The 26,784-nt window shown below is 35.0% G+C and overlaps 1 protein-coding gene across 3 annotated transcripts in view; it reads right to left on the bottom strand.

Annotated features, from left to right (window-relative positions):
- The window catches only part of ELP4 (elongator acetyltransferase complex subunit 4), a 194,590-nt gene that overhangs the window by 154,944 nt on the left and 12,862 nt on the right, over positions 1-26,784 (bottom strand). For all 3 annotated transcript variants that reach the window (XM_037126657.2, XM_053672937.1, XM_053672936.1), the window contains exon 3: positions 17,510-17,631. In XM_037126657.2, the coding sequence (XP_036982552.2) occupies positions 17,510-17,631 (122 nt within the window). The remainder of the gene's footprint in view (positions 1-17,509; positions 17,632-26,784) is intronic.

The raw sequence follows: 26,784 nt of genomic DNA, 5'->3' as shown, positions 1-26,784 counted from the left end.
TGCTATTAGTAATTTTGTACTTTAGCCCTGGCTTGTGTGGCTTAGTGGACTGAGTATCAGCCTATGAACCAAAGGGTCACCAGCTTGATTCCTAGTCAGGGCAGGTGTCTGGGTTGTGGGCCAGGCCCTCAATGGGCGTGAGAGGCAACTAATCGATGTATTTCTCACACACCAAAGTTTCTTTCCCTCTCTTCTTCTCTTTCTAAAAATAAATAAATGAAATCTTTTTTAAAGTTAGTAAAAATTTCTGTGCTTTAATTTCTAAAAGAAAATAACAAACTAAAATGGAAAGAATTGTTGAACTAATCGATTATTTCAATAAATATTATTTTAGTAAAAATTTCTGTACTTTAATTTCTAAAAGAAAACAACAAAGTAAAATGGAAAGAATTGTTGAACTGATCGATTATTTCAATAAATATTATTTCATAACATATTCTCTGAATTGAGAAATGGGATTACAAAGACCATTAAGATGTTGGAATCACCATGCTCTTTTTCACACGTTTCAGTTTTCAACAAAATCAGGACCTCCCTCCTTTCCGCCTATAAAAATATGAGGAAATTAGCACTTAAAATGCCTTCTCACACCTCCCCTGCCCCAAGTTTAGTAGTTTCTCTATTATTTCTGTGTTGTCAAGGTTTACAGCATTCACATTCTGGTCTGCAACCAAGGCTTTTGTTGAATGAGCTCCTCATTGGTCCTTTCGCCGCTGTCCCACTGTTCTTCAGTTCTCTTCATTGATAGCTGCACTTATTTAACAGCACCAGGAAGGTACTAGGCATAGAGCAGTGAGAAAAATAAAGTCCTTCCTTTCATGGACTTACATCCCAGAAGAATAGTAATATGAACTTGAAGGGAAAACAGGAAAGGAACACAGAGTAATGGAAGGTGGTGTTACTTTAAAGAGGATAGTCCATGAAGCTCTCCTTGCGGAAATAAATGAGATATATTTTTACTTGATTAACGTTTTGGTTGGATGTTATATTTCATAATATTTTAATTTGCTTAGAAGTTGGTAGATATTTCTCTACTGTCTTTGAACAAAAAAATGGTGCTGTGGGGAAGTCGGAAGGATTCCACCCTCGTAGATCTGCTTTTCCTGCCTGACTGCTTGAACAATTTCTCCTTCATCTATCTTTGCAGTTCAGTAGCTTACAGGACTAAATTTATGTGTGTGTCCTGCTTTGTGTTCTCTCCCTCCTGTAAACTAGATGCCCCTTTAATAGAAGATTCTTAATTTGAAGTAAAATATTTTCATGTCTCAGGTTTAAGATTTTTTTCATTCCACAATGAAATAGAAAATACCTTTGCAAAGGTACAGTTACAAAACATCACCAGTAAACAATTACAATGTTAGATGAATAAATACATTTTCCCATCTTCTAGACCAGCACTGACCAAGAAAATTTTCTGGGATGTTGAAAATGTTCTATACTTGTGCTGTCCAATACAGTAGTTCCTGAGTACTTAATTTAAATACAGATTTTTCCACATTGTAATTATATTATCACTTGTTCTAATCTCTTTTCTCTAACTTCACTGTGACTATCACAAGCCTGTTCCTTGTTGCTACTATATTGGGTAATAATATTTAAGTCAACTTTTATTTTTAATTCTACAATTATCCTTTTTATCTACTTCTCATGTTTTCTTATCTATTTTTAATATTATTTTATTGAACTCATGTTCTAATTCATTAAACTTTTCCATAAATCTCTTATGGAGGAATTGCCTTCTGTTATTGGATAAGTTTTCTTCCAGATTGAGCTTTTCCTCTAGCTACAGTTTGAGGGCTGAGTATTTTGATTTCCACCCATTTTCCTGTATATTCATGTTATGAGACTTAGGCAAAGTTAAATGCCGTCTTTTCTTTTTCAGAATAACAAGGCTCTTAATTTTCTTATGAGACTTCTTTAAATGCCAATTTCCTATGTTCAGTGAGTATTTTATTCCCATTTGGGATGTGGCTTACTATTAGGGTTTAAATTATACAGCCAATTCAGTGTTACTTTTGGAAATATTTGCTTTAGTTTGAGACTATCAGTCTTAATTATTTCTTAAGATTATGCTAATTCATTGGTTTTTCTAGGTATGAGAGTAAAGTTAGGAACTGAACCAAATGAAGACTTATTTGTCCATGGACTTTAGAAATTTATGGCATCAGGTTGGACCCTGATTTTTCTTATTCTGTTCAGAACAACAAATTTTTTGGAGTATTTTAAATTATTTTTTTGTTTGATAATGTAGGAAAGCACATGATACATATTTAGTACTTTCATATCTTAACCCTAAATCTCCACATACAATAATTCTTGGTAATATTTAGGAAAAATTTAGATAGAGAGCGATAATAGAGAAACAAATACCCATAGCTTGCTAAAACAACACATGAAAAACAAATAAGATATTATAAAAACTGAAATTTAATGAACTTATATCCAGCTTGCCAATTCTATCTATTTTCAGGTGCAGTTGTTTACAGTTCTCCCCCTCCCCAAATATTAGATATCAAGGGAAACATTCATGATCTGAATTCATTTTGTTAATTTCAGTAGTAAAAACACATCAGCATTATTTACACAACCACTGGTCTAGAATTATGCTACACGTGACTGTGGACATGTGACTACTGAAATGTAAGTGTCTCATGCACTAGCCACATTTAAAGTGCTCCACATGCAGCTAATGGCTGTTCTCTAGGGCAATGCAGGTGGTGAACATTTTTGACATTACAGAAAATTCTATCCAACAAGTGCTGGTCTAGGAAAATTTTTTAAATTCATGTAATTATTCATCTTGCAATTTAAATAGTTTATTCTGAGGTTTTACAATCATCAAGATACTCTTTATACTTCTGCCAACTGGGATTTTGAAGAAGCATCACAACTTAATTATTTAAAGTGAAAATCAGGAGGTCATTTGATTTCTCAACACCTAAACACATCATACGCCTCCCTGTCTGTCCCCCCCCCCCACAACTCACGCACAATTCATCAAGCATCAGATCACGGGTCGCCTTCTTGGCTAGGCACTGTTTTCTGTGTATCTCATCTTTAACTCTATTAACTTCCCCTGATTCCTTCAACTGTTTAATACACACCTTTTATAATATGATTTCTTATAAGATGACTCAAATCTTATGAAAAAAGGTACACAAAAAATAAATATTTTTAAAAACAATTTTCTAGTGGTTATCTATAAGACTGATATACACGTCAAAACCCAACAATATTTTTTCACTATAACTTTTTAACTTATAAAAACAGTACCCAACTATCCTTATAAAAATCAATATATATTAAATAGCTATTGACCTAAAAAGTGGTCAATGTTCAGTATAGAAAAGGATAAGATACAGAAATATCCAAAAAAGAAAACAATAAGCTATTAACCTACCACCTAGAAATAGTAACTTTGACCATATTTGAGTACTTCCCTCCAGTCTTTCATATTTTTTATAAAATGTATTTTACCGATTTGCATATTGTAACATGAATTATTTATATTCTAAAATTATGATATTGTGAACATCTCCACATTTATTTTTCAACATACAATTTTTAATGGCTACATGTTATATTATATAGCTTAACTAATATTCACTTTATCATTTCCCACTGTTGAAACTTTAGCTGTCTGCTGCCTAAGGATAATACAGTAAATATTCTTTATAACATATTCTTTCATCTCAAATTATTTTTTCTGAGGTACATAAACACCAAAAAATAGTACAGAAAAATATAATAACCCAGGTTCTACTACTTGGCTTTAAAAAGTCTCAACATCTGACGCACTGCAAGAAGGAAGGAGTAACACTCTGTGAAAACAGAAAAACATGGTTGAAAATCTTTAGAAGGAACAATAAGCCCCCCTGCACCCCGCCAATCCTCAGAGCAAGGATACTACTCCTTCCCCGCCGTGCAAGAGAAATGAAGAGTTCAAATCAGACAAACTTTGGAAGCAGGAGCACTGCAGAGGGCAGGGGTGAGACATCATATCGAAGGCAGGGTAACTCGCTGACATCTTCAGACAGAGCAACTTCCTCTGCCCCAAGCACACGGACGCAGTTGGCTCTCACTGCCAGGCTCTCAGAAGGCCAGAAGCCATCCTTAAGCAGAGCAGGCAGGAGATTGGCAGACTAGAGGATTCCTCCCTGGGGAAGTCGACGAAAGTTGGTATAATGAAAAAAATCACAGTAGCTAACTGCTTCAAAGTGCTTTCCAGCTGCCGGGCACTATTCTAAGCTCTATATATGATTAAAAAATTTAATACTTAAAACAATCTTAGGAAGTAAGCACTATTATTAAACCCATGTCACAGATGAAGACACTGTAGTACAAAGATTAATGAACTTGATGAAGGTCTGTTTTGCTCTATCTAGTTTCTTCACTATGGTGCTGTACCGCCCCTTAAAAAGACAGAAAACGATGGAGAAAAGAAGATAGAGAATTAGTCCAGAAGGTTAGCTCCGTAAAAGGATTTCTAGACAGAGAAACAGGTAACAGAGGAAAATAGCAAAGAAATTACCTAAGAGAAATTTCCAGAAATGGAAAATAGGAGACTTTAGATTCACAATCCTACTGAGTACCAAAACTAGAAATGAAAACAGACACACGCCAAAGCATGTGATTCTGACATTACAGAATAAGGGAGAACACAGAAAGAACTGTATCTGAAGAGCTTCCGGGTTGGGTTGAACTTATCAGGGGAGTGTGAATGCCGTCAAACTTTGCAAGAGTAACACTGGGATTTTTCAGAGAAAAAGGGACTTCCAGCCTTGTATTCTGTATTTAACCAAACAACTGTTAAATCTGAGGGCAGAACAAAGGCATTTTCAGATACTGAAAGCTGAAAAATCTCTGTGATCTCACACTGACCTGTATCTGCATTCACTCTCAAGCTATTCGAGGTGTGTTCCACCAGGAGCTGGGTCAGGGCAGCCTGTGGAGGGAAGGCCCCAGTAACAACTGCGCAGGCTGCCTCCAGAACAGGTAGTCCATTTGGACCAGGGGGAGGGAAGATTCTGGGGACACGATGCTTAACCACATTATGTCATTTACAAGCCAGAAAGAGTCCTCGCCAGGAAGTAAATTGGCTGGCACCACAGTCTTACACTTCCTAGCCTCCAGAAATGTGAGAAAATAAATTCGTTTTTTTTCTTTTATTAAAAAAATTTTTTTATTGTATTTTTTCCTATTTAACTCCCTTAAACCTCCCTGGACCTGGTCAGTGATATTTACTTATGGCAGCACAAGCTGACCGAGACACATTTTGGTACCAAAAAGAGTGGGGGTGGGGGGTACTGCTAACAAATACTGAAAATATGAAAGTGGCTTTGGAATTGGATAAATCTAGAGGATGGAAGAGTTTTGAGATGCAAGCTAGAAATACAGAACTTAACGGCAATTCGGGTGATGTCTCGTGGAAATGGGGAACATATTATTAAGAACTGGAGGAAAGGCAATCCTTGTCATGAAGCGGTAAAGAATTTGGCTAGAAAACACTGTGTTCTAGTGTTTGTGGATGGTACTACTTGGGAGTGATGAAAATGGATTTTTAGCTGAGATTTCTAAGCAAAATTTTGAAGGAGTGGCTTGGTTTCTCATAACTGCATAAAGTGCGAAAAGAGAGAAATGAATTAAAGAAGGCATTTAAGCAAAGAAGGAACCAGAATTTGAATTGGGAAAATCTCAGTCTATTCACATTCAAAAAATTTTAAAAAAATAGAAAGAAAACAACTTGTTTTCACGAGAACACTAAGGGTATGGCTGAAAGACCATTTGGTAAAGAGATCTGGTAAAGAGATTATGGCTTCATCAGCCATATCAGCAGAAGCCAGGAATAAAGAAGGAATTATACTTGTAGGGACACTGCCAGTTTGAACTAAAGGGAACAGACAAGGCAGGATGGAATTAAGCTGCTGAACTTCTTGGATTTTACAGGATTTACCACTGAACAATTTGCCTTCAAATATGAGCTATCTGGCAAGAAAAGGGAATCCCGAGCTCCAGTGTGCTCAGAGACCATCAGAGCTGCCACTCCCAGGGCAGGTCCAGAGTACACAGGCCTGGGAGGCAAGGCTGCCTCTGCCTCACTTTCAAAGGGTGGAAACGCAGCCCAGGATAGTCATGTGGGTGTTGCCCCTCCCCGCCCCGTGGGGGTGACGTTGCCACCTTGGTGGGCCTAGAAGGCAGAACATTGAACAGAGAAGTTTATTCATGAACCATAAGACCTGGTGGAATTTGCTTTGCTAAATTTTGGACTTGCTTGGAATCCATCACCCCTTCCTTCTGCTTCTTCCCATTTAGAATGAGAATGTCTATCCATCCCACGCCTGTCCCACTGTGTATTTGGAAGCACATAACTTTCCCAGGTCTGATTTCACAGGTTCACAGCACTCCATGGGTCAGCTATGGCCTGTGGGTCAAATCCAACCAGATACCTGTTTTTGCAAATAAAGTTTTATTGGAACACAGTCATGCCCATTTGTGTAGAAAGTATCTATGGCTGCTTTAGTGATGCAATAGCAGAACTGAGTAGTTGTAACAGAGACCATATAGCCTGCAAACACAAAAATATTTACTGTCTAGCCCTTTAAAGCAAGGTAGCTGATGCCTCAGTTATTTAATGCAATATTTGTTGCAATAGAATACACTGTGTTGTCATATTCTTGTTTTCTGAAAGAATATTAGATTTCCCCTCCTCTGTAATGTTGCCCTTACAGTTCCCATATATTGGGTAACAAGGATCAGGAATAAATAAAAATAAAAAGCAGGCTTTATAAATTGTATACAAAAGATAGGCTAGAAAGTATAAAATTTCTCTAATTATTTTAATCAAATAAATCAGGTTAGAAATATAACATGAATAAAGAAACTGGTGCTACCTTCAGACAAAAAGAACTGTTTATTCTACTTAAAAAACCATATGAAACTAAATCATTACAAACTTCCAGGACCAAAATATACCCCAGTACTTAAGTATATTTATCTTTTCATAGGAAACATTTATCATCATTGATAAGATGCTGTACATATATTTCTTCCCTTTTCAATTCAAGCCATTCTGTGCTTACTGCTATATTATTTTGTGGTCTTTGTTTTGGCAGATGCACAAGCAAAATCTGATTCCAACAGTTTGACCCTTCTCACTTTTTATGTTCTCTAGGGCATAATAAATCCCAAGATACAATCCCTCAGCAGTTAATGAAGCTTAACCTCCCACCCTCTTAATTACCTATGCATTACAACAACTATGGGCATCATAGTCCTCTCTAAGCTATTTTACAATTCAGCAGAAGTACTACTGAGCTATTATGTAGCAGCATAATCCATGCAGCATGAGAAATCCTTCTTAAACATAAAATCTTTTGATCCTTGCAGGTTTTGGTAACTGTATAATTAATACTACTTAAGCATTATCCACGTATCAGTAAGTATATCGCTTTGTTGATTTTGATGGTTTTTTTTTGTGGGGGGACATTTATTTTCTGAAAGAGAAACAAATTCAGAGATACTGATTATCTTAATGTGACTACAAAGTATGCCAAATATTCAGCCTGAGTATCTGTATATTAAAAGTATGCCCTTCAGCCCTGGCTGGTGTGGCTCAGTGGTTGAGCGCTGGCCTGATTCACAGGGTCACTGGTTGATTCCCAGTCTAGGGCACATGCCTGGGTTAAGAGCCAGGTCCCCAGTGCAGGGCATGTGAGAGGCAACCACACATTGATGTTTCTCTCTCTCTCCTTCTCTCTTTCTCCCCCCAAAATAAATAAATAAAACCTAAAAAAAAGTATGCCCTCCACACTATCTTCAGTTCAATGTTTAAAAGTAATGGGAGGAGCCCTGGTTGGGCAGCTCAGTTGGTTAGAGCACTGTCCCCATACTCCGAGGTTGCGGGGTTTGATCCCTGGTCAGGGCATATGCAAGAAACCACCAATGAATGCATAAGTAAGTAGAATGACAAATTGATGTTTCTCTTTCTCTCTCATCCTCTCTCTCTCTCTCAAGTCAATAAATTTTAAACAATTTAAAAAATAAATGGTGGTATTATGGGGAGATAGGTGACTCCAATTGTTAAAAACATTCAGAAGAGTAGATGGCACAGAGTACATCGGAAGAAATCTGGGGGTGTAGGTGATGTTACATAAAAATGTTTTTAACACTTACAGATTTTAAGATTAGCAATCTGTGAATTCACTTATTTCCATCTTCATTTCAAACTAAATACAGTACACAATAGGTAACATCTTAGTGTGATTCAAATGTTTTTTTCTTGAACATAAAGGTGGCAAAATTATTGCTATTAGAAGAAAGGCTAAAATCACTATTAAATATTATTTTAACTAAACTTTCAAGTTAAGCCACTGACAAAAATAATGCTTTTAATTCTGGAGCTATACCAATTACATGTATCTGAAAATAAAAAATGAAACCCTTGAACCTTTCACATTTCCCTTTAACACATGAAACAAATGTGTTGAGAAGACTGGAAAATCTCTCAGTCTTCTTGACGTACAGGGAAGGGGGAAGATAAGAACAGGAAATAGTCGTCTGCACTAGAAGAATTCAGAAATAAAGGAAAAGAGTTGCACTAAGTAAAAAAAACTTTAAGTAAAAAAGACTTGAGTTAAATGCAAATCATAATCTAATTATTTTAAAATATTACATTCTAAGCCATGATATTTTTAAGGGCACTAGTCATAGAAGGATCTCAAAGCAATTTAGAAGTGTAATTAATCCCTGAGTCCCACTGCAGTCAGTAGTGACGTGGGGAAAACGACCTCGTTTGCGAATTTAAATTCCTTATTTAGGTCCCAGCAATATGCCGGCTAACCTAGTAAGTAGCTCTCCGAATCTTGGCCAAGGCAGTTGCATGCTTTCCAGACTGCTTATCGATGGCACCAACTTAAAAGGAGTTACAGGAAGATGCAGTGGGTGTCTTGGCATTGTGATATTATTAGCTTCCACCATTCCTTTCTCAGGGAGGTAAAAAATTCAAAACTGTCAAGCTGTTAAGAACAAGTGTCCATGAGGTTTATATTCATTTTATCAACTTTCCTCAATGTATCAACTCAGATACAGACTTTATCTGTTTTAGATATCAAAATATGAGTTGTATTATATATTCCTTCAAAACATTCTTTTTACTTCAAAACAAATTTCTTAGAAAGAAAGCTTAAAATAAGAAATTCCACATGCCTCCCTACAGAGAGAAAAGGATTCACAATTGGTATCATATTTCTAGCCACAAAAATTGGAGATTTCCTTTCTGGGTTCCTTTACAAAGTCAAGTCATTCTGTTAAATGATGTCTTATCTGGCTCTGACTATACAGCTAATAAAATTCATACTCAAAGAGGTAATATAAGCTAAAATGAAGACATCTACTAACTAGGTAATCACCACTGTTAAAAACAGTATGTGTGTATGTATTATGTATATATTGTACATATATGTATATATGTGTGTATATATACACACATATATATATGTATCTTTGTCTGTATCTATACCTCTAGTTATAGAAAAAAGAATGAATGATAAGTGACATGGTCCTTGTGACACAAAATGTCTTGATTAAATATATTTTGTGAAATATTTTAAATCGCAGACTGAATTTTCCACTTAATCACTGGTATTAGCAGGTTTAGCTAGTGTGATCATGTACAATAACTCTCTTTAGTAAATGTTTACTGTATAAGGGTATATATTAACCTGTTTTTAAGAAAATATGACATATAAAATATATATTAAATAAGCAGGTTATTTAATAATTATTTAAGTTATGCTGGCATAGGATTCCTACAAAATTCTCTGTCCCTGTTGATTATAATTTATAAATTACATTAATTTATAAAAACCTGATATAACTAAAATATATCTAAATTTAACTAAAACTTAGGGTAATGACAATAATCTTATAATTATTTATTCAATTGAGGTTATATAATTTTTACATTGTTGGAAAAGATATATTCTAAAGTTTCAGGGATATCTACTGTCAAATAAATCTGAATCAGGAACAGAATTAGGCATTTATCTTCATTAAGTGGTCCAGATCAGTTCAATTCCTGGCTCAAGAACATGCAAGCTTCTGTCTGTGTTTGATGTCCTGTTCTTTTATTTTCCTAGAATAATCCAGCTTATGGAAAATGTCACAAACAAAAATCCTTAGGGTATGTGGGGTACGAAATGAAACTGCGAATCACTTTACTTTTATTAAATTTGAAAATTATATTCTGTAGTACATTTGATGTTAGTAGAACAAAACTGATTCTCTCTCTGCTGAGTACTGGGTAAGGGAGTAAAATAGACTTTGTTTAATCCTAGAGCAACCTGTTTGTTAGAATCTGGTTTATGAATATAAAGGTAGGAGTTTCACTTCATAGTCTCAGATCCACTTCCTGCTTTGAATTCATCTTCAATTTAGTACTATCTACCTTGCTTCTGAAATCTGGCACAGACTTTTAGAGACACAGAACAGTAGTTGTAAGTGTATTTTACAAAAATGATAAGCACATTTCAAATGCCTCTGATTTCATTAATATTCCGTAATATAAAAACATGGATTTGATGAATTGAACTATGGCTACTTTCTGTGACTGTTGATTAGTTTTTGCTGAACATAACTTAAAATTTCAGGAGAGAAAGACTGGCCACTGAGAGAATCCCCCCAACATTAGCTGGATAGATAGCCCATCTGCTCTGGGGCTGTGCACATGGCAACACTGTCCTTTGTACCTATGACAATTTTACAGACTGTCCACTTAATCTATGACCCTGGGTGATGCGCTCGCTGCCTTTCTCTTTTCCCGGTGTCCTTTACCCTTTCGTTTAATGGGACAGTATGTTAATTTGGAGAGCTGATGAAAAGTAAAAAGGATTGACTTTTACTTTCAACAGCCTGGCTTTCAGAATTTCGAGTCCTGGGTGCCTCCAAGAAGGACTGAATACTTCACAATACTTTTTTTTGTAAAAGTATTCGGAAGAAACAAACAAACTCTATTTCTAAAATTCCCAATTCTGGTCTTGTGTGGCTTATTTTCAGAGAGTGATAAAACACTACGTAAGAGATCCAAAATTTTAATGTGTCTTTTGAGGATAACAATAACCATCAAGTATGCACAATTCTTTTGTTTTATGAGCTCAAAATAAAATTTTTGTAAGTCAATGTGAGGTGTGGAATAAGTATGCTTTAGGACATAGAAAGCAACCCCCCCCCCAAATTTAATTTTTAAATTTGGAAGTCTGGAATAAGATAGCGAGGGTATTCATTCCTATCTTAATAGGAGAGGTTAACTGACTTGTGCAAGGTCCTGACACTTCTTAAGTAGCAACACAGAAATTTAAAATCTAAGCTGAGATCCTGAATACATTTCACTTCTTGCAGATAAATCTTACAGAGTATGGCACTTTTGCTATACGACTTAGGCTACTGTTCTGCATGCAAAATTCCTTTCTTTTGTTGGTTGATGTACAAATCCCAATTCCAAATGTGTGTTTATTTTAATGTTATATCAGAAACAGTTCTCACTGGCCAGTGACAGTGAGTTGGGGTTATTTTCCTATTTTTATCTTACTTTTCATTTCCCTTTTGAAAAATAAGGCACATGCCATTTTAAAAAACTGGCTACAAATGTAGGTCACTGGAAGCTGTACTGAGCCTTTGCATGTTTTTTCTTAGTCTTTTTAGTTTGCCAAAGAGGCTCTAACTGTGGCTGCCAGAGGAGAACTTAGAATTTTAAATAAGCTCTCATAAGTAGCGAGTGGGGGGGAAGTGAACCCCTGGGGTCAAACAGCAAATTTCCGGCTCAGCTAGCACTTCAGAGTAAACACCAAAAAACACAGACTCTGATCATTTTCTGAACAAATAAAATGTTCACAAGGAAATGAAGGTAACATATGCTGATTACAACCCTGTCTTCACAGGACTCTTCTAATATTTGTCCTTGTATTATACAGATATACAGTAAGAAAATAGTTTTGATAGGAAATACAGTAAGTATTCCATAGGCTAAAAAAAGTAAAATGCATGGGAAAATGTGCTGTTATTGAGCATGCAATACGGCTTGCAAAAGAGAATGACACAAGGGCCAGAAAATAGTTTTTAATTATTTATAACATGACACATTAAAATGATAACTTTGGAGATGAGTATAATAAAATACATTCAAAAATATATTTGGCTAACCAAAGAATGTTTCTTTAACTTCATTCTTATAGCTGTCTCCATGTTAGGCAGAACAAGGAAAATGTGACAAATCTTGAGATATTTTTGTATTCTATTTGCTCAGAAAGACCAGACTGCACTGCAATATACTAGGAGCAAACAACTGACCACTCACTGGATTCAGAATCGAATTCTTGTTCCACGATCAGTAAATAACAGCTAGAGAGCAAACACAGACTTAATTCTGACACCAAATTGACAGAAGAAAAGGAAATCTTTCTAATATAAATTCAAACTCTATGTTGTTCATCAAACAATACTGCTACATCTAATTCTAAATTAACTGGTAACTCTGATCTCATTTATAACCAAAGAACTCAATAAAGCAAAAGATACATGGTACAATGAACAAGATCTTTAACAAATGAGTTCAATATTTAGGTAAAAGGTTGATATGTCAGGATATAAATTAATGCTTTCAAATCATTAAGACAGAACTTCAATTTTTACTTATGAATTTTACAGTCCATAGAAAGAATTCTGAAGATGCTAGTCTTAATTTTTGTACTTCATTACAAACACCTTGTTGCTATACTCATTCATTAAATATGATATGGTTCATTTAAAATGAACTGTTACTTATTCTGTGACTTATGGGTTACTATAAAGTAATTCATTTTCGATTATATTTTTCTCCATATTAAATATGAGGTTTATCAAATTTGAGTTTAAATTTGAACTATTTACTATCATGTTTGATATTAACATTTATTATAAGCTTTTAGTAAACATCGATGTAGTTATACCACTCTCGTAGGTAGGCATGTTCTTATGCTGGGTATGTATTTTAAAAATACAACTTTTAAGCTCCTTAAATTAATTCTAGCCCTGCCTGGTGTGGTTCAGTGGATTAAGTGCCAGACTGTGAATCTACAGGTCACCAGTTCGGTTCCCAGTCAGGACACATGCCTAGGTTGTAGGCCAGGTTCCCAGTTGGGGGCGTACGAGAGGAAATAAATTGATGTTTTTCTTGCACAGCAATGTTTCTCTCCTTCTCATTCTCCCTCCCTTTCCCTATCTTTAAAAATAAAATAAAATCTTAAAGAAAAGAGAGAGAATTCTTGGCTCCTACTTTATAACTGGGGCCGATGCCAAAGAAAACACACAGGTGGCCAACAGACGTGAAAAGTTGCTCAGTGTCACTAATCACCAGAGAGATGCAAATTAAAACCACAATGAGATATCGCATCACACCTGTCAGAAAGGTTACATCAATAAATAAACAAACAACAAGTGCTGGAGAGGATGTGGAGAAAAAGAGAACCCTCGTGCACAGCTAGAATGCAGACTGGTACAGCCACTGTGAAAAACATTATGGAATTTCCTCAAAAAATTAAAAATGGAACTGCCTATGACCCAGCGATTTCACTTCTGGGGATATACCCAAAGAAACCTAAACACTAATTGAAAAAAATATATATGCACCCTTATGTTTACTGAAACATTATTTAAAATAGCCAAGCTATGGAAACAACCCAAGTGCCTACCCGCAGATGAGTGGATAAAAAAGCTGTGTTACATTTACACAGTGGAATACTACTCACCCATAAACAGAAGGAAATTTTGCCTTTTGCAACAGCATGGATGGACCTGGAGAGTATTATGCTAAGTGAAATAAGACAGTCAGAGAAAGACAAATACCTTATGATTTCAATTATATGTGAAATCAAGAGAACAAAATAAATTAACAGACAAAACAGAAACAGACTCATAGATACAGAAAACAGACTAACAGCTATTGGGGGGAAGGAGGTATGAGGGGCTGGATAAAAAAGGTGAAATAATAAAGCAAAAAAAATCACAACTCATAGACACAGACAACAGTATGGTGATTACCAGAGAAAAAAGGGGGCTGGAGAGAGGGTAAAGGGGGGAATACATGGCGATGGAAGGAGACTTGACATGGGGTGGGAACATACAACACAATAAACAGATGATGTTTTATAGAACTGTGAACCTGAAACCTACGTAACTTAATTAACCAATGTCACCCGGATAAATTCAGTAAAAATTTAAACCTTTGCTCTAGATATTAGATATATTTCTGCATGAATATTACCTATTGGGCATATCATCACCAAAAAATGTTCAAAGTAAGTTTTAAAACTGCCTTAGTATATTATGAATAGTATTTAACTTTACTTCTAAAAAATCATTTTTCTTTAATTCATTAAATATTAATGCATATCATATAGTTGAAATTATAAAAATTATAGAAAAATCTTAGCATTTTCAACTTCTAAGGAAATATTTGAGTGTATATGCATATATATATATATATAATTTTTTATTTCCTCAGAAAACTAAAAATGGAACTGCCTTTTGACCAAGAATTTCCACTGTTGGCATGATATACTAAGAACCCTGAAACACCAATTCATAAGAACCTATGCACCCCAATGGTCACAGCAGCACAATTTAAAATAGCCAATTGCTGGAAGCAACCTAAGTGCCCATCAGTAAATGAATGGATCAAGAACTATGGTACATTTACACCAAGGAATACTACACAGCAGAAAGAAAGAAGGAGCTTATACCCTTTGTAACAGCATAGGTGGAACTAGAGAGCATTATGCTAAATGAAATAAGCCAGGCAGTGAAAGACAAATACCATATGATCTCGTCTTTAAGTAGAATCTAATTAATAAAAGAAACAAGCAAAATATCACCAGAAACATTGAAATTAATAACAATCTGACAGTAACCAGAGGAGAGGTGGGAAAGGGTGGAAGGGTTTTCAGGAACAACTATAAGGGACTCATGGACAAAATCAAGAGTGGGGTGGAATCAGGGGAGGGAGGTGGGGATGGCTGGGGTGGGGTGGGGAGTGGTGGAGCATAAATGCAGACAACTGTACTTGAACAATAATAAAACAATTAAAAAATGAGTAACAAAAATAATAATTTTTTATTTCATTAAAACATCAGACTATCTGATAAACATTTTAATATTTAAAAAGTAAATTTTGATATTTTAGAAGACATTCCATAGAATGTTTTCACGGAGAATATTTATCACTATGTTTGAGATAATCAAGAAAATTCTTTTAGATAACAAAGTTAACTGAAAAATACTTGCCACATGTTTTTTAAAACCTTTAACAATATCACGTATATTGTTCTACAGGGGTGCACTTTTTCAGTGTCACATCTTAACGCTGATTTCCTGAAGGAGCTCAGACTGCAACAGGCATGAATATGTTTTCAAAGGATGATGGATAAATTGCTGGGTGGTTATATATGTTAGGCAGCTGAGGGGCTTTCTATCCTCTACTTCTCTTTAGTTACATACAGTTTTAAGATAATTATGGTCTCCAAGATTGTCTTTTTCCATTTCTTGTACCAGCAATATTTTCCTTGGTTAGAGATTTCAGAAATCCCCAATTATACATCATAAAGTTAAAACTAAGCTATTACAACATTTGTCCCCCCCCCCGCCCCTCCCCACCATTGCATCTCTAAACATCGTTAATGCCTTGGTTTTCATCATCCATTGTTGGGCTGTTTGATACGAACAAAATTTTAAGTGTAATTCTAATTGAGTTAGGCATCTGAATCCTGACTGAATACTATGTAGAAAAACTTAATCATTCACATTAGTATTCAACATCCCATTTTAAATTACAAAAATATTTTATTTTTCTCAGACATGCTAAAAACCTTGTGCACTGGTGTTATACAGAATACAAATAATTTAAGTTTATATCAGCCATATTTTTCTAATCTATTCTAAACATATAAACAACTGGGCTATATAAAATACCTACATGTTAAAATAATACTTTTAATATATATATTTTTAAAGATTTTATTTATTTAGAGAGAGAGAGGGGAAGGGAGCCAGAAAGAGGGAGAGAAACATCAGTGTGTGGTTGCCTCTCACATGCCCTCCCACCTGGGAACTGGCCCACAACCCAGGCATGTGCCCTGACTGGGAATCAAACTGGCGATGCTTTTGTTTACAGGCCCACACTCAGTCCACTGAGCTACACCAGCCAGCACCTACTTTTAATATTTTAATAGAAAAAACAGAATGGCATATTATCATATTTAAAATATACTTATTGAGAGAGGGGGGGAAAAGAGAGAGAGAGAGAAATACCGGTGTGAGAGAGAAACACCAGTGTGAGAGAGAAACAATGATCGGTTGTCTCCTATATATGTCCCCTCCATGGACAGAACCTGTGACCTAGATATGTGCCCTGACCAGGAATGGAACCTGTATCCCTTTAGTCCAAGTAACTGAGCCACTTGGCCAGGGCAAGCATATTATTCTTTTAAATCAAATATTGTTTTACCATTACATTTTAAACATGTAAGAAATATAAAATGACAGGCCCTGGCAGGGTGGCTCAGTTGGTTGGAGTTCACCCCATGCACCAAAAGGTTGTGGGTTCTCTCCCTGGTCTGGGCACAGAGGAGAAGCAAACAATTGGTGTCTGTCTGTCTGTCTATTTGTCTCTATCTTCATTCCTCTCTCTCTTCATTCCTCTCTCCCTAAAATCAATAAACATATCTTTGGGTGAGGATTAAAAATAAATAAACAAATGAAGGTACAAAATGACAAGATTAAAAATAAAACTGCATAAAATATAAGATGATCAAATTAAAAGTTAAAAATAAATCATTAAACAATTTTTAAATCCTCACATGAGGACATGCTTATCAATCTGAGAGAGAGAGAGAGAGAGAGAGACATTAATGTGAGACAGCAACACTGACTGGTTGCCCCCTCACCCCAGACACCCTGATCAGGGACTGAACTTGCGACCCAGGCACATGCCCTGACCAGGAATCAACCTGACTTCTTACCCAGTTCTCTCATGACCATCACTATAAGTTTATTTGTTGTCAGTTCTTAAAAGCTTATTCACCTCTTCTCTACTTCTGATTTAAGTTAAAAAATTGTTAAAGAACACTAATTTAAAAATAAAAATATATGTTTAAATAAACTTGATACGATTCTTTAAGAAAAAAAAAATGTACGTATAGTCCCATTAGTGCATTTTGAGATAGTTCTTTAAATATTATTTCTGCTTCTTTCTGTTCTCAATGTCTAGGGCTCCAATTAAACATTGGTTGGATCTCTCTATTTCTCCACATGTTTCTAGAGTTCCCTTCAATTTTCTTAAGTTTTATTTTCTATATTCTTCAGATTGCAAAATTTTTGTTGATATGCCTTAACTTTTTTCTCCCTCTCTCTATATACACAAATATTTCTTCATAAATTGTTCAAAATGCAATGTTGAATATATAGAATGTGCTCTATTCTATACCTGTAAAATGTCAGCAGGGTTTTCTTTTGCAGATGCGACCAACAAAGGATGTCCATTGATGATTCCTTCTGCCAGAAAATACTTGAAGAGCAATGGAGAATAAACATTATATTTATCCTCTTCTGTAAAAAAGAAAAACAATTATAGTCAGAACCTTACCATATACCAAGCACACTCAGGTGTTTTTTACAATTTTTCTCCTTAAAACAGGTATATGATATGGGGCAATAATCATGTTTTCCTAAGGCACAGATAGGCTAAGAGACTTATCTTGATAGTCAACGAGAAACAGGTACTTTTAATAGACTTCCTGACTATCAAACACTCTCCATCGTCTATACCACCTCTGCTAACCAGGAAATTTAAAGGATTTTGTATGATAACATCAAAGAAATCAGAAATTCTTTTCCTTTACTAAGATTGTCTCAGGCACTGCACTTTAAAATGACCATTATTGCTTTCCAACCATTTTGTAAACTCATACCACATTTCTTTCATGTCCCAATAATTAGGCACTTAGTGTATACAGCCTGATGATTAATATTTACAATAGCTGTAAAGATAGTATTATCCTATAGCTTGGTTTTAGATTTTAAATTCAATAATAATTTAAATTTGAAGGTTTAAATTTGATAATTACTTTGTAAATTTGTACTAAATGTTTTCTTACAAATTAGTTTATAAAATTTACCTTCCATTATTCCCTCATCCTTCTTTCTTTCTGAATTTTAATGAAAAATGGAAATCAGGTTTTGTAGACAAAAATGAGTTATATTTCTGAGGTTTTGTGACAGAATGACAACTTGAATATATTTTACTCTCTTAATATTACTGATAAGTTACATGCCCATACTTTTATATGTTTTCTTTCCCTTAATACTTAGAACTCAACACAAACAAGAGACAAAGGTAAATTTATTTTACTATCTAAAAAGAAAGTAGTCATTATTAATTTAGCCAACAAATACTAATTGAATTTCTATAATATGTCAGACATCACTAATGTTTGTAAAAATCACATTGTTAAAAATATTCTTAAGAAAGCTTGAACTTGTGGTAATTATAGCATTCTGCAAAACCTCTTGCAGCTATAATTATAAAACCTGGATAAAATATCATTAAAAATAATCATTGAGGGCACTGGAGAGCAATGAAAATCAGGCAGCAACCAGAGCTGTTTTGTTTGGAAAGATAATCACGACCATGCAAGAATTTCAAGACCGGCTTTTCTTTTTATTTTTTATTTTTAATTCTTCATATATCTTTTTTTCTTTTAATATATTTTATTGATTATGCCATTACAGTTGTCCCATTTCTCCCCCTTCATTCCCCTCCCCCTGCACACCTCCTCCCCCACCATTCCCTTTAGTTTATGTCCATGTGTCACAAGTTCTTTAGATTTTATATTTCCCATACTATTCTTGCCCTCCCCACTGTCTATTTTCTCCTCATCGTCTATGCTATTTAATCTCTATACCTTCTCCCCCCTTCTCCTTCTACTCCCGTTGCTAACCCTCCATGTGGTCTCCATTTTTATGGTTCTGCTCCTGATCTAGCTGTCCTCTTAGTTTGCTTTTCTTTTAGGTGTGGACCCAAGAAGGAACACACCAAGGCACATCATAATTATATTAGCCAAGATTCAAATGAAGTAGAGAATCCTAGAAGCAGCAAGAGATAAGGGGACAGTCACCTACAAAGGAGTTCCCATCAGACTGTCAGCTGATTTCTCAAAAGAGACCTTACAGGCAAGAAGGGGCTGGAAAGAAGTATTCCAGGTCATGAAAACCAAAGACCTACAACCAAGATTGCTGTATCCAGCAAAGTTTTCATTTAGAATGGAAGGACAGATAAAGTGCTTCTCAGATAAGACCAAATTCAAGGAGTTCATCATCACCAAGCCCTTATTATATGAAATGTTAAAGGGATTTACCTAAGAAAAAGAAGATAAAAAAGATGAACAGTGAAAGGACAGCAAACTCACAGTTATTAAGACAGGCTTTTGTGCCTAAAGTGCTCCCAACCTCTCTTAGCTCTGGAGGCATTAAGACATGTCCCTTCCAGGTTGAGTTGGCAGAATACAGATGGAGCTTAGTGTTGTCAAACAGGTGAACATTTTGGGGGAAAATCCTGGAACAGAGATCCAGAAAGTTTATTGACTGTGCCCAGATCCCTAGTTGACCACTAAGTAAGCAAGAAAAAGAGAATGGGATAAAGTTGAATGGCATAACTGAATCACATGAGATTTGCAAATTTGCTGCTCTTTTGAAGGTCTGCTTTCCTAATCTAGAGCACAATCTTGTACTATAAAAAGCTGAAGTCTGTTGACTTGAGGTGTCAGGGGACAGAATTCAGTGCTGAGGAGCATAGAAAGTATAATCTCCCAAATCTGGGTATACATTTTGTACATATATTTGGCTGTTGAGTAAACTTTGATTGCAATGAAAAATCCTCTTTGACAAGGCTGAAAAAGCAACATTTGAAAGGTGGAAAAATGGGTAGAGATATTATCTGCTGCAGAGTATACTTAAGTGAGAGTAAATAATTTAATCTAAGGGAAGTTAAGTATCTAGGAATCCTCAAAAGAACATAATGGAATTTTGAATCATTACAATGCATAATTTATAATGTGCAGATTTCAACCAAAAATTACTGAATGTGATCCATACTAAAGAAAACACAATCCAAAGAAACTGATTTCAAATGGCCTCAAAAGCTGAATTTAAAAGACAAAGACTTCAAAGAAGTTATAAATATGTTCAAAGAATTAACAAAAATGTATCATAGGTATTGTAAAATATGGTATTAATAAGTAAACAAAAATATTAACAGAAATGAAAGTTATAAAAACAAACCAGATAGAAAATTTAGAGCTTAAAATCATGATTCTTTAAGTAAAAAATGTACTTGGTGATCTCATGAGTAGATTAAAAATAGAGGAAGGGAAAATAAAAGAATAAACCTGAAGGCAGTCAACAGAAATTTTGCAATCTGAAGATCACAGAGAAGCAAATTAAGAAAGCTAAATAGAACTCCAGAGACATGAGGAGCAATACAGAGAAGTCCGACCAATGTTTAATTGGAGTCTCAGACATTAAGAAAGAGAGACAAGCAAAAACAATATTTTAAAAAGTGATGGCCAAAATATGGCTAAAAATTTCCCAAATATGATGAGAACATTCAGTTACAGACCCAAAAAAGCACAAGAAACCTCTACTAGGGTAAATGCAAAGAAAGTCAAATACAAGGTTCATAATTGCTAAATCCCAAGGATAGAGAGTAAACCTCGGAAGCAGCAAGGGAAAATGACGTGGCATACAGGGGTATGGCAATATGATTAACACTGATTTCTCACCCAAAATAATGAAGGCCATAAGAAATGGTAGTTATATATTCAAAGAGCTGAAAACCAAACACAACTTAACCAAAAGTTGTAAGTTCACAAAACATATTAAAAAACTGAGGAGAAAACAGAGGCAATTATCTACAGCAGACGAGTACTACCGATCATTAAAAGCTAAAAGAAAGTGACACAACATGGTAATTTGTATTTATAGGAAGGAAAAGAGAATACAAATAATGATAAATATATGGGACATTACAAAACACTGTGATCATGTATGTGCATAGTTATATATGCATGTAAGCAGATAAATTATTTTTTTCTTTGAAATTCTTAAAAAAGACAACTGTTTAAAGAAAAACTGACAGGACTAAGAAAAGATAGAAATAAATTATATTTGGAGATTTTATCATACATATTTTAGTATTTGAAAGAAAAACTACAGAGAAAAATCATTATGAAAATAGAAAATATGAACAACCTCATCAACCACCTTAATCTGACTGCATCACAGTTTCAGAAAAAAGTTTTTTTTTGTAAATGCATCTAGAACTTGCACCATAAACAATGTTAATCCAATAAACAAGTTTCAATGTAGTGCAAAACATTAAACCCTTAGAGTATGTTTTCATACTATGATGGAATAGTTTTCAAATTATGATGGAATACAATTAGAATTCAATAATAAAAAGATAGCTAGAAAACTCCAAATATCTTAAAATCTAAGTACACATTTCTAAGTAACTACAGATCAAAAACAATAAAAAAGAAAATCAGAAGATATTTTGAACTAAATGGTTATAAAAATACAATATATAAAAAGTTTTGAGCCCTGGCTGGTGTAGCTTAGTACATTGACCATGGGCCTGTGAAGCAAAGGGTTGCCAGTTCAGTTCCTGGTCAGGGCACATGCCTGCGTTGCAGGCCAGGTCCCCAGTAGGGGCCACATGAGAGGCAACCACACATTGATGTTTCTCTCCCACTCTTTCTCCTTCCCCTCCCCCCTCTCTAAAAATAAATAAATGAAATACTTAAAAAAAAGTTTTGAGAAACAGCTAGAGCTGACCATACAAGAAAATGTATAGCTTTAAGCTCTTAATTAGAAAATAAAATAGGTCAAATCAATGCACTAAGTTTCATTTTAATAAGCTACAGGATAAGGTCCTAAAATTAAAACAAAGAAGATGCAAAGAAATAATAAGTAGAAAAAATCAGCTAATGAAAATTTGGACCAAACAGAGAGAGAGAAAGAGAGGAATGGGACACTGAGCTGGTTTATGGAAAGGTCAGTAACCCTTACTGATAACCCCACCTAGGCTGACCAAATGAAAAAAGAGAAAAACACAAATTATCAGAACTGAGAATGAAGTAGATTTCACCAAAGATCTTACAAACATTGAAAGCATCAAAATAAGTACTATAAACTTATGTCAAAAAATTTCACAACTAGGAGAAATAAAAAAATTCCTTGAAGGATACAGATAATCAAGTATGACAAAAGAAGCAGGAAACCAAAATTAAATTCATAATAAAAATTACCATCTCTACCCATGCACAAAAACTTTAGGCACAGGAAGCTTCCCTTAAACTCAAGCAAATATTTATGTTAGATATACACTAATTCTAAACAAACTAAAAAAAAAAAAAAAAGGAAACAGAGAAACTATTCTTAACTCACTATTCTTAACTTTGTATGTCCACTATTATTCTGATACCTAAGCTAGACATTGACTTTAAAAAACTACAGACTGTTTAAGGAAGAAATTAGATCAACCCTACAAATACTCTTTCAGAGAAAAAGGGTGGTGGGAAACACTTCAGAACCCATTTTCTAATGCCATTAAACCTGGATACCAAAACTAGACCAAGACATCCCAGGAAAAGAAAGTTACAGACTAAAATGCCTCATAAACACATATGAAAATAATCCTTAAATTATCAAAAAATAAAACCCAGTAATATAAACATACTATAAACTTATAGAAAACAGAATAGTAAAATGGAATACTTTTTTTCTGAGGCTGGGAACAATGAAAAGAATATCCACTCTCAACACTTTTAATCAATACCTTTCAAGAAGGTCTCAGCCATGTAATGAGCTATGAAAAAGAATCGAAAGGCATACAGATTGGAAAACATAAAGTAAATTGGTTTTCACATGCAGACACTATCACTTAGGTAGGATATCTTAAGGAATATACCAAAAACTTGTAGGAAGAGTAAGTCAAGTCTATCTGGTTGTAGCATGAAAAGTCAAAATATAAAAATCTATTGTACTTCTAAAAACTATTAACAAGTACTAAAAACTGAAATTTAAAAAATTCTTTTACAGTTGATTCCAAGAACATGAAATATTTTGGATAACTTTAACAAAATATGTGCATAAACTAGCTCTACACTTATTTCTTTTTTATTAATTTTTTTATTGTCGTCTCCATCCCCCACCCCCCGCATTCCCCAACCCCAGCCATCCTCACCTCCACCCTCGATCCTACCCCTTTGGTGTTGTCCATGTGTCCTTTATACCCGTTCCTGACAACCTCTCCTCCTTCCCCCCTTTACCCCCTTCCACCTCCCCTCTGGTCACTGTCAGTTTGTTCTTAATTGTGGCGGTTGCGTGAGTATACAAATGTACCAAAACTCACTAAAATATACACTTAAAATGAATCCATTTTATTGTATTTACAATTCAGTAAATAAAGTTGGTTTCCTAAGTTACAACTAAAACACCAGGTGGTAACTTGTTTATAAGTCTTCTCAACACAGTGTATTAGAGCTGATCCATGATCAAAAATATAGTTTATACGAAGTTTAATTTCATATGTTAAAGAATACAGTTAGTTCTTTACTACTATCCTCATCACAAGTGAAAATTAATATCTACAAAACTAAAAGACACAAAATGGGCTTCATGTGGATTTAGGAGCATTTCATGAGGTTTTTTTGTGCAAAGGAAGAGAAAATTGCTTTCACTGTGTCTTTGTGCAGCTTACAGCTGACAGGTGGAGACCCGAGACCCAAATGTAGGCGTGGTGACAAGGTGTCAGGCACTGTCCATTGATCACACTGGGAAAAATGTGCATTTTATCTAACTAAGAATTTCCACTCTATGTTAGAACAAAATAGAAGGTCATGTTTAAAAAAAAGAATTAATTTTATCTTAAAGTTACCTTTAAATCAGTTTACAGAAGCAATCATATAAACCAAGGTCATTATAAATCAGTGATGTAAGTAACATACCTGATATTAAAATTTTTCATTTCTAAAGTTGATATTTTCACAACATAAAAAATGTGATCTTTTTTAAATTCACCAATCACGTGCACCCCCATAAAATGACTGCTAATTTTGTTTTAATTCCTTCTAGTACTTTTCTGTGGATGTCTTCTTACATGGTTATTATCATTGTTGAATTTTGAATCCTACTTTTTTCCACTTAATCTCACATGCTCATAGTTTTGTAACTATCATGTATAAGTCTGCACAATATTCCAGTATATACCATAATTTACTTAGGCTTTTGTTACTATTAAATATAGAAGTACAGGTGCCTCCAATTCCACACATGTCCAAATTAAACTTAGTAACATTATTTCCTTCCACCAAATACAATCCTCTTTCAGTTTTTAGAAAATTAGGATCTATTCTTGAAACCTTTTTTCTCTCTCTCACCAACCCACTCCTTGGCTCATCTGTACAGTCCTATTAAATTTCTTTTCAAAGTATTTCTGGAATTTAACCACTTCCCTCCACATAAACAACATGTTGTTACCAACAACTCTTGCCTAGAAAACTGCAATGGCCTCTAACTTATTTCTTTGCATCCACTGTAATCTTCCTTCTACATAGTAGTTACCCTACAAAGACAAACCGGAGCATCGTGCCACTTCCCTGTTTAACACTTTTCAGTGGTTTCTCACTGCTCTTGGGAGAAAGAACTAAATCCTTTAACCTGGTCTACAGGCTCACAGGCCCAAGAGCAGAGTCAATGTGCATAAAAATATTTTGTTAAAAGTGGTGTAACAGTCACATTTTTCCTTTAAAATGTACATGATTATGGCTTGACAAGTATTGTAATTAGAAAAGTAAATAATTACTTGAAAACTAAGGATATATTATAATACTCAGTAAGAAAATGAACTAACTATATTAGACAAATATTGCATATACTAGTGAAACTTACTAGAGATAATTAAAAAAACACTGGGTGATTTATCATTAGTGAGGAGTGACAATAAGCAACTAAACTAAATGGCAGAGTCCCCCTTTTTTCTACCTGGCTCTAAAATGAAGAGGGTTTTGACTTTTTTCTTACTTCCATACAGTCCCTACTGACCTCATGTACACTCATAGCTTACGTTACTACCTCTAGTCAGTCGTCGTACTGCATCTTAACCTTGGACTGTTGCCTACGTTACTTCGCCTTTTGGCTAGCTTACTCCCTTAAATCCTCCCAGGCCCAGAACAGGTGGCCCCACTTTTTGAAGAAGCTTTTCCCAAGGCTGGGTGAGAAGATCACAGTCATCTGAAGCATCGTGTTAACTCCTATAGTAGCATTTAATATGCATGAGTGAAATTTTCCCACCAAGCTACAAGATCTCAGGGCAGAGAATGCTTCTTATTGGTAAAACCCTAGTACTGGGCACATAGTATAGCATCTAGTCAATATTTGTAGAATTAATTAAGGGAAAGAACAACAAACAAAAATCCATCTCTGTCTTGTAAGTTAGCCAGATCTATGGTAGTTTGCCGAAAGCACACCGTAACACAGGCACATGCACCATGACAGCTATCAACTCTGTATTTTTCAAATGCTCCTATACGAGGCACAAAAAATAATAGGAGAAACATCACCTATTTAGGGATTGTCAAGCTAAAAATTACCAATTTGTGAAACAGATTTGGAGGTTGTAAAATAAGCATTTAATTAATCTATTTGGTGAATCCCCATAATGCTGGGCAAGCAAAAATGATAATGATGTGACAGAACTGCCAAAAAGCAATGCAGTTTGGCCAGAATTAACAGTCTAATTCCCAGGTTGAGAGATGACTGTCTTCATGTACTCTAGTAGTCAACTAGACTGACAGTAATAGACTTCATTTGGGTATTTACACAAACTGAAGTATCTTCAGAAAGGTGTGGCCAGGGTGGTAAAGGGACTCATGAGCATGAGAAATGAGATATTTAGCTTGAAGGAAAAGAGACCCAAGGGACGCAAGGGAGCTGTCCTCACGTATTTGATAGGCTGTCACATGGAAATGGAATTACACTTGCTCATTAGGCCCCCAAGGGGCAGGATGAAGCCCAGAGGACAGAAGGAACAGGAATATGCTTGTTTCCCTACTTCAGGGTCCAAATGAGCTGCTCCTATCATTCCACTGAGACTGCCCTCAAAGTCAACAATGACTTCCTAATTATCCAATTTCCTGGACACTTTTAAATCTTCACTGTACTTCATTTGTTTAATGTAGTTATTAGTGTGGACAATTTTCTTGTTGGAAGTGTACGTTTCATCCCCACCCATATCCCCTGTTAAGACACTTCTTGCTCTCAGTTTTGCTGTTTCTTTAGCTAATCTTTATTCTATATGTGTAAACAGTTTATATACAGCACTCAGTTCTTTAGTATAAAAACATGAAGTGGTTTTATTTCTTTTTTCAAGTCATTACTTTCCACGATGCTGTGAAAATCTTCCTTTTCTCATCTCTTAATGACATCTACAGCTGATTCCTTAATTTTCTCACCACCGGTTCCAATGATCAAAACTCAGAACAGTCAAACATACAACTTTAACATTTAATGCAGAGCTTTTCCTACACCTCCTGAAGTGCAAACTAAGCGTATGGCTTGAAGGTCTTAATGTGGCAGAGGGGTTCTAAGGGGGAAAAAGTTCTAAAGTACCTCTTTCCCAACGTTGTCTCTTCAAGTCCTAGT

The sequence above is a fragment of the Artibeus jamaicensis genome, unplaced genomic scaffold (genome assembly GCF_021234435.1).
Source record: "Artibeus jamaicensis isolate MK-2021 breed Jamaican fruit bat unplaced genomic scaffold, CSHL_Jam_final contig_797, whole genome shotgun sequence".
Taxonomy (NCBI): domain Eukaryota; kingdom Metazoa; phylum Chordata; class Mammalia; order Chiroptera; family Phyllostomidae; genus Artibeus; species Artibeus jamaicensis.
This window is presented reverse-complemented; position numbering and strand designations above follow the sequence as displayed.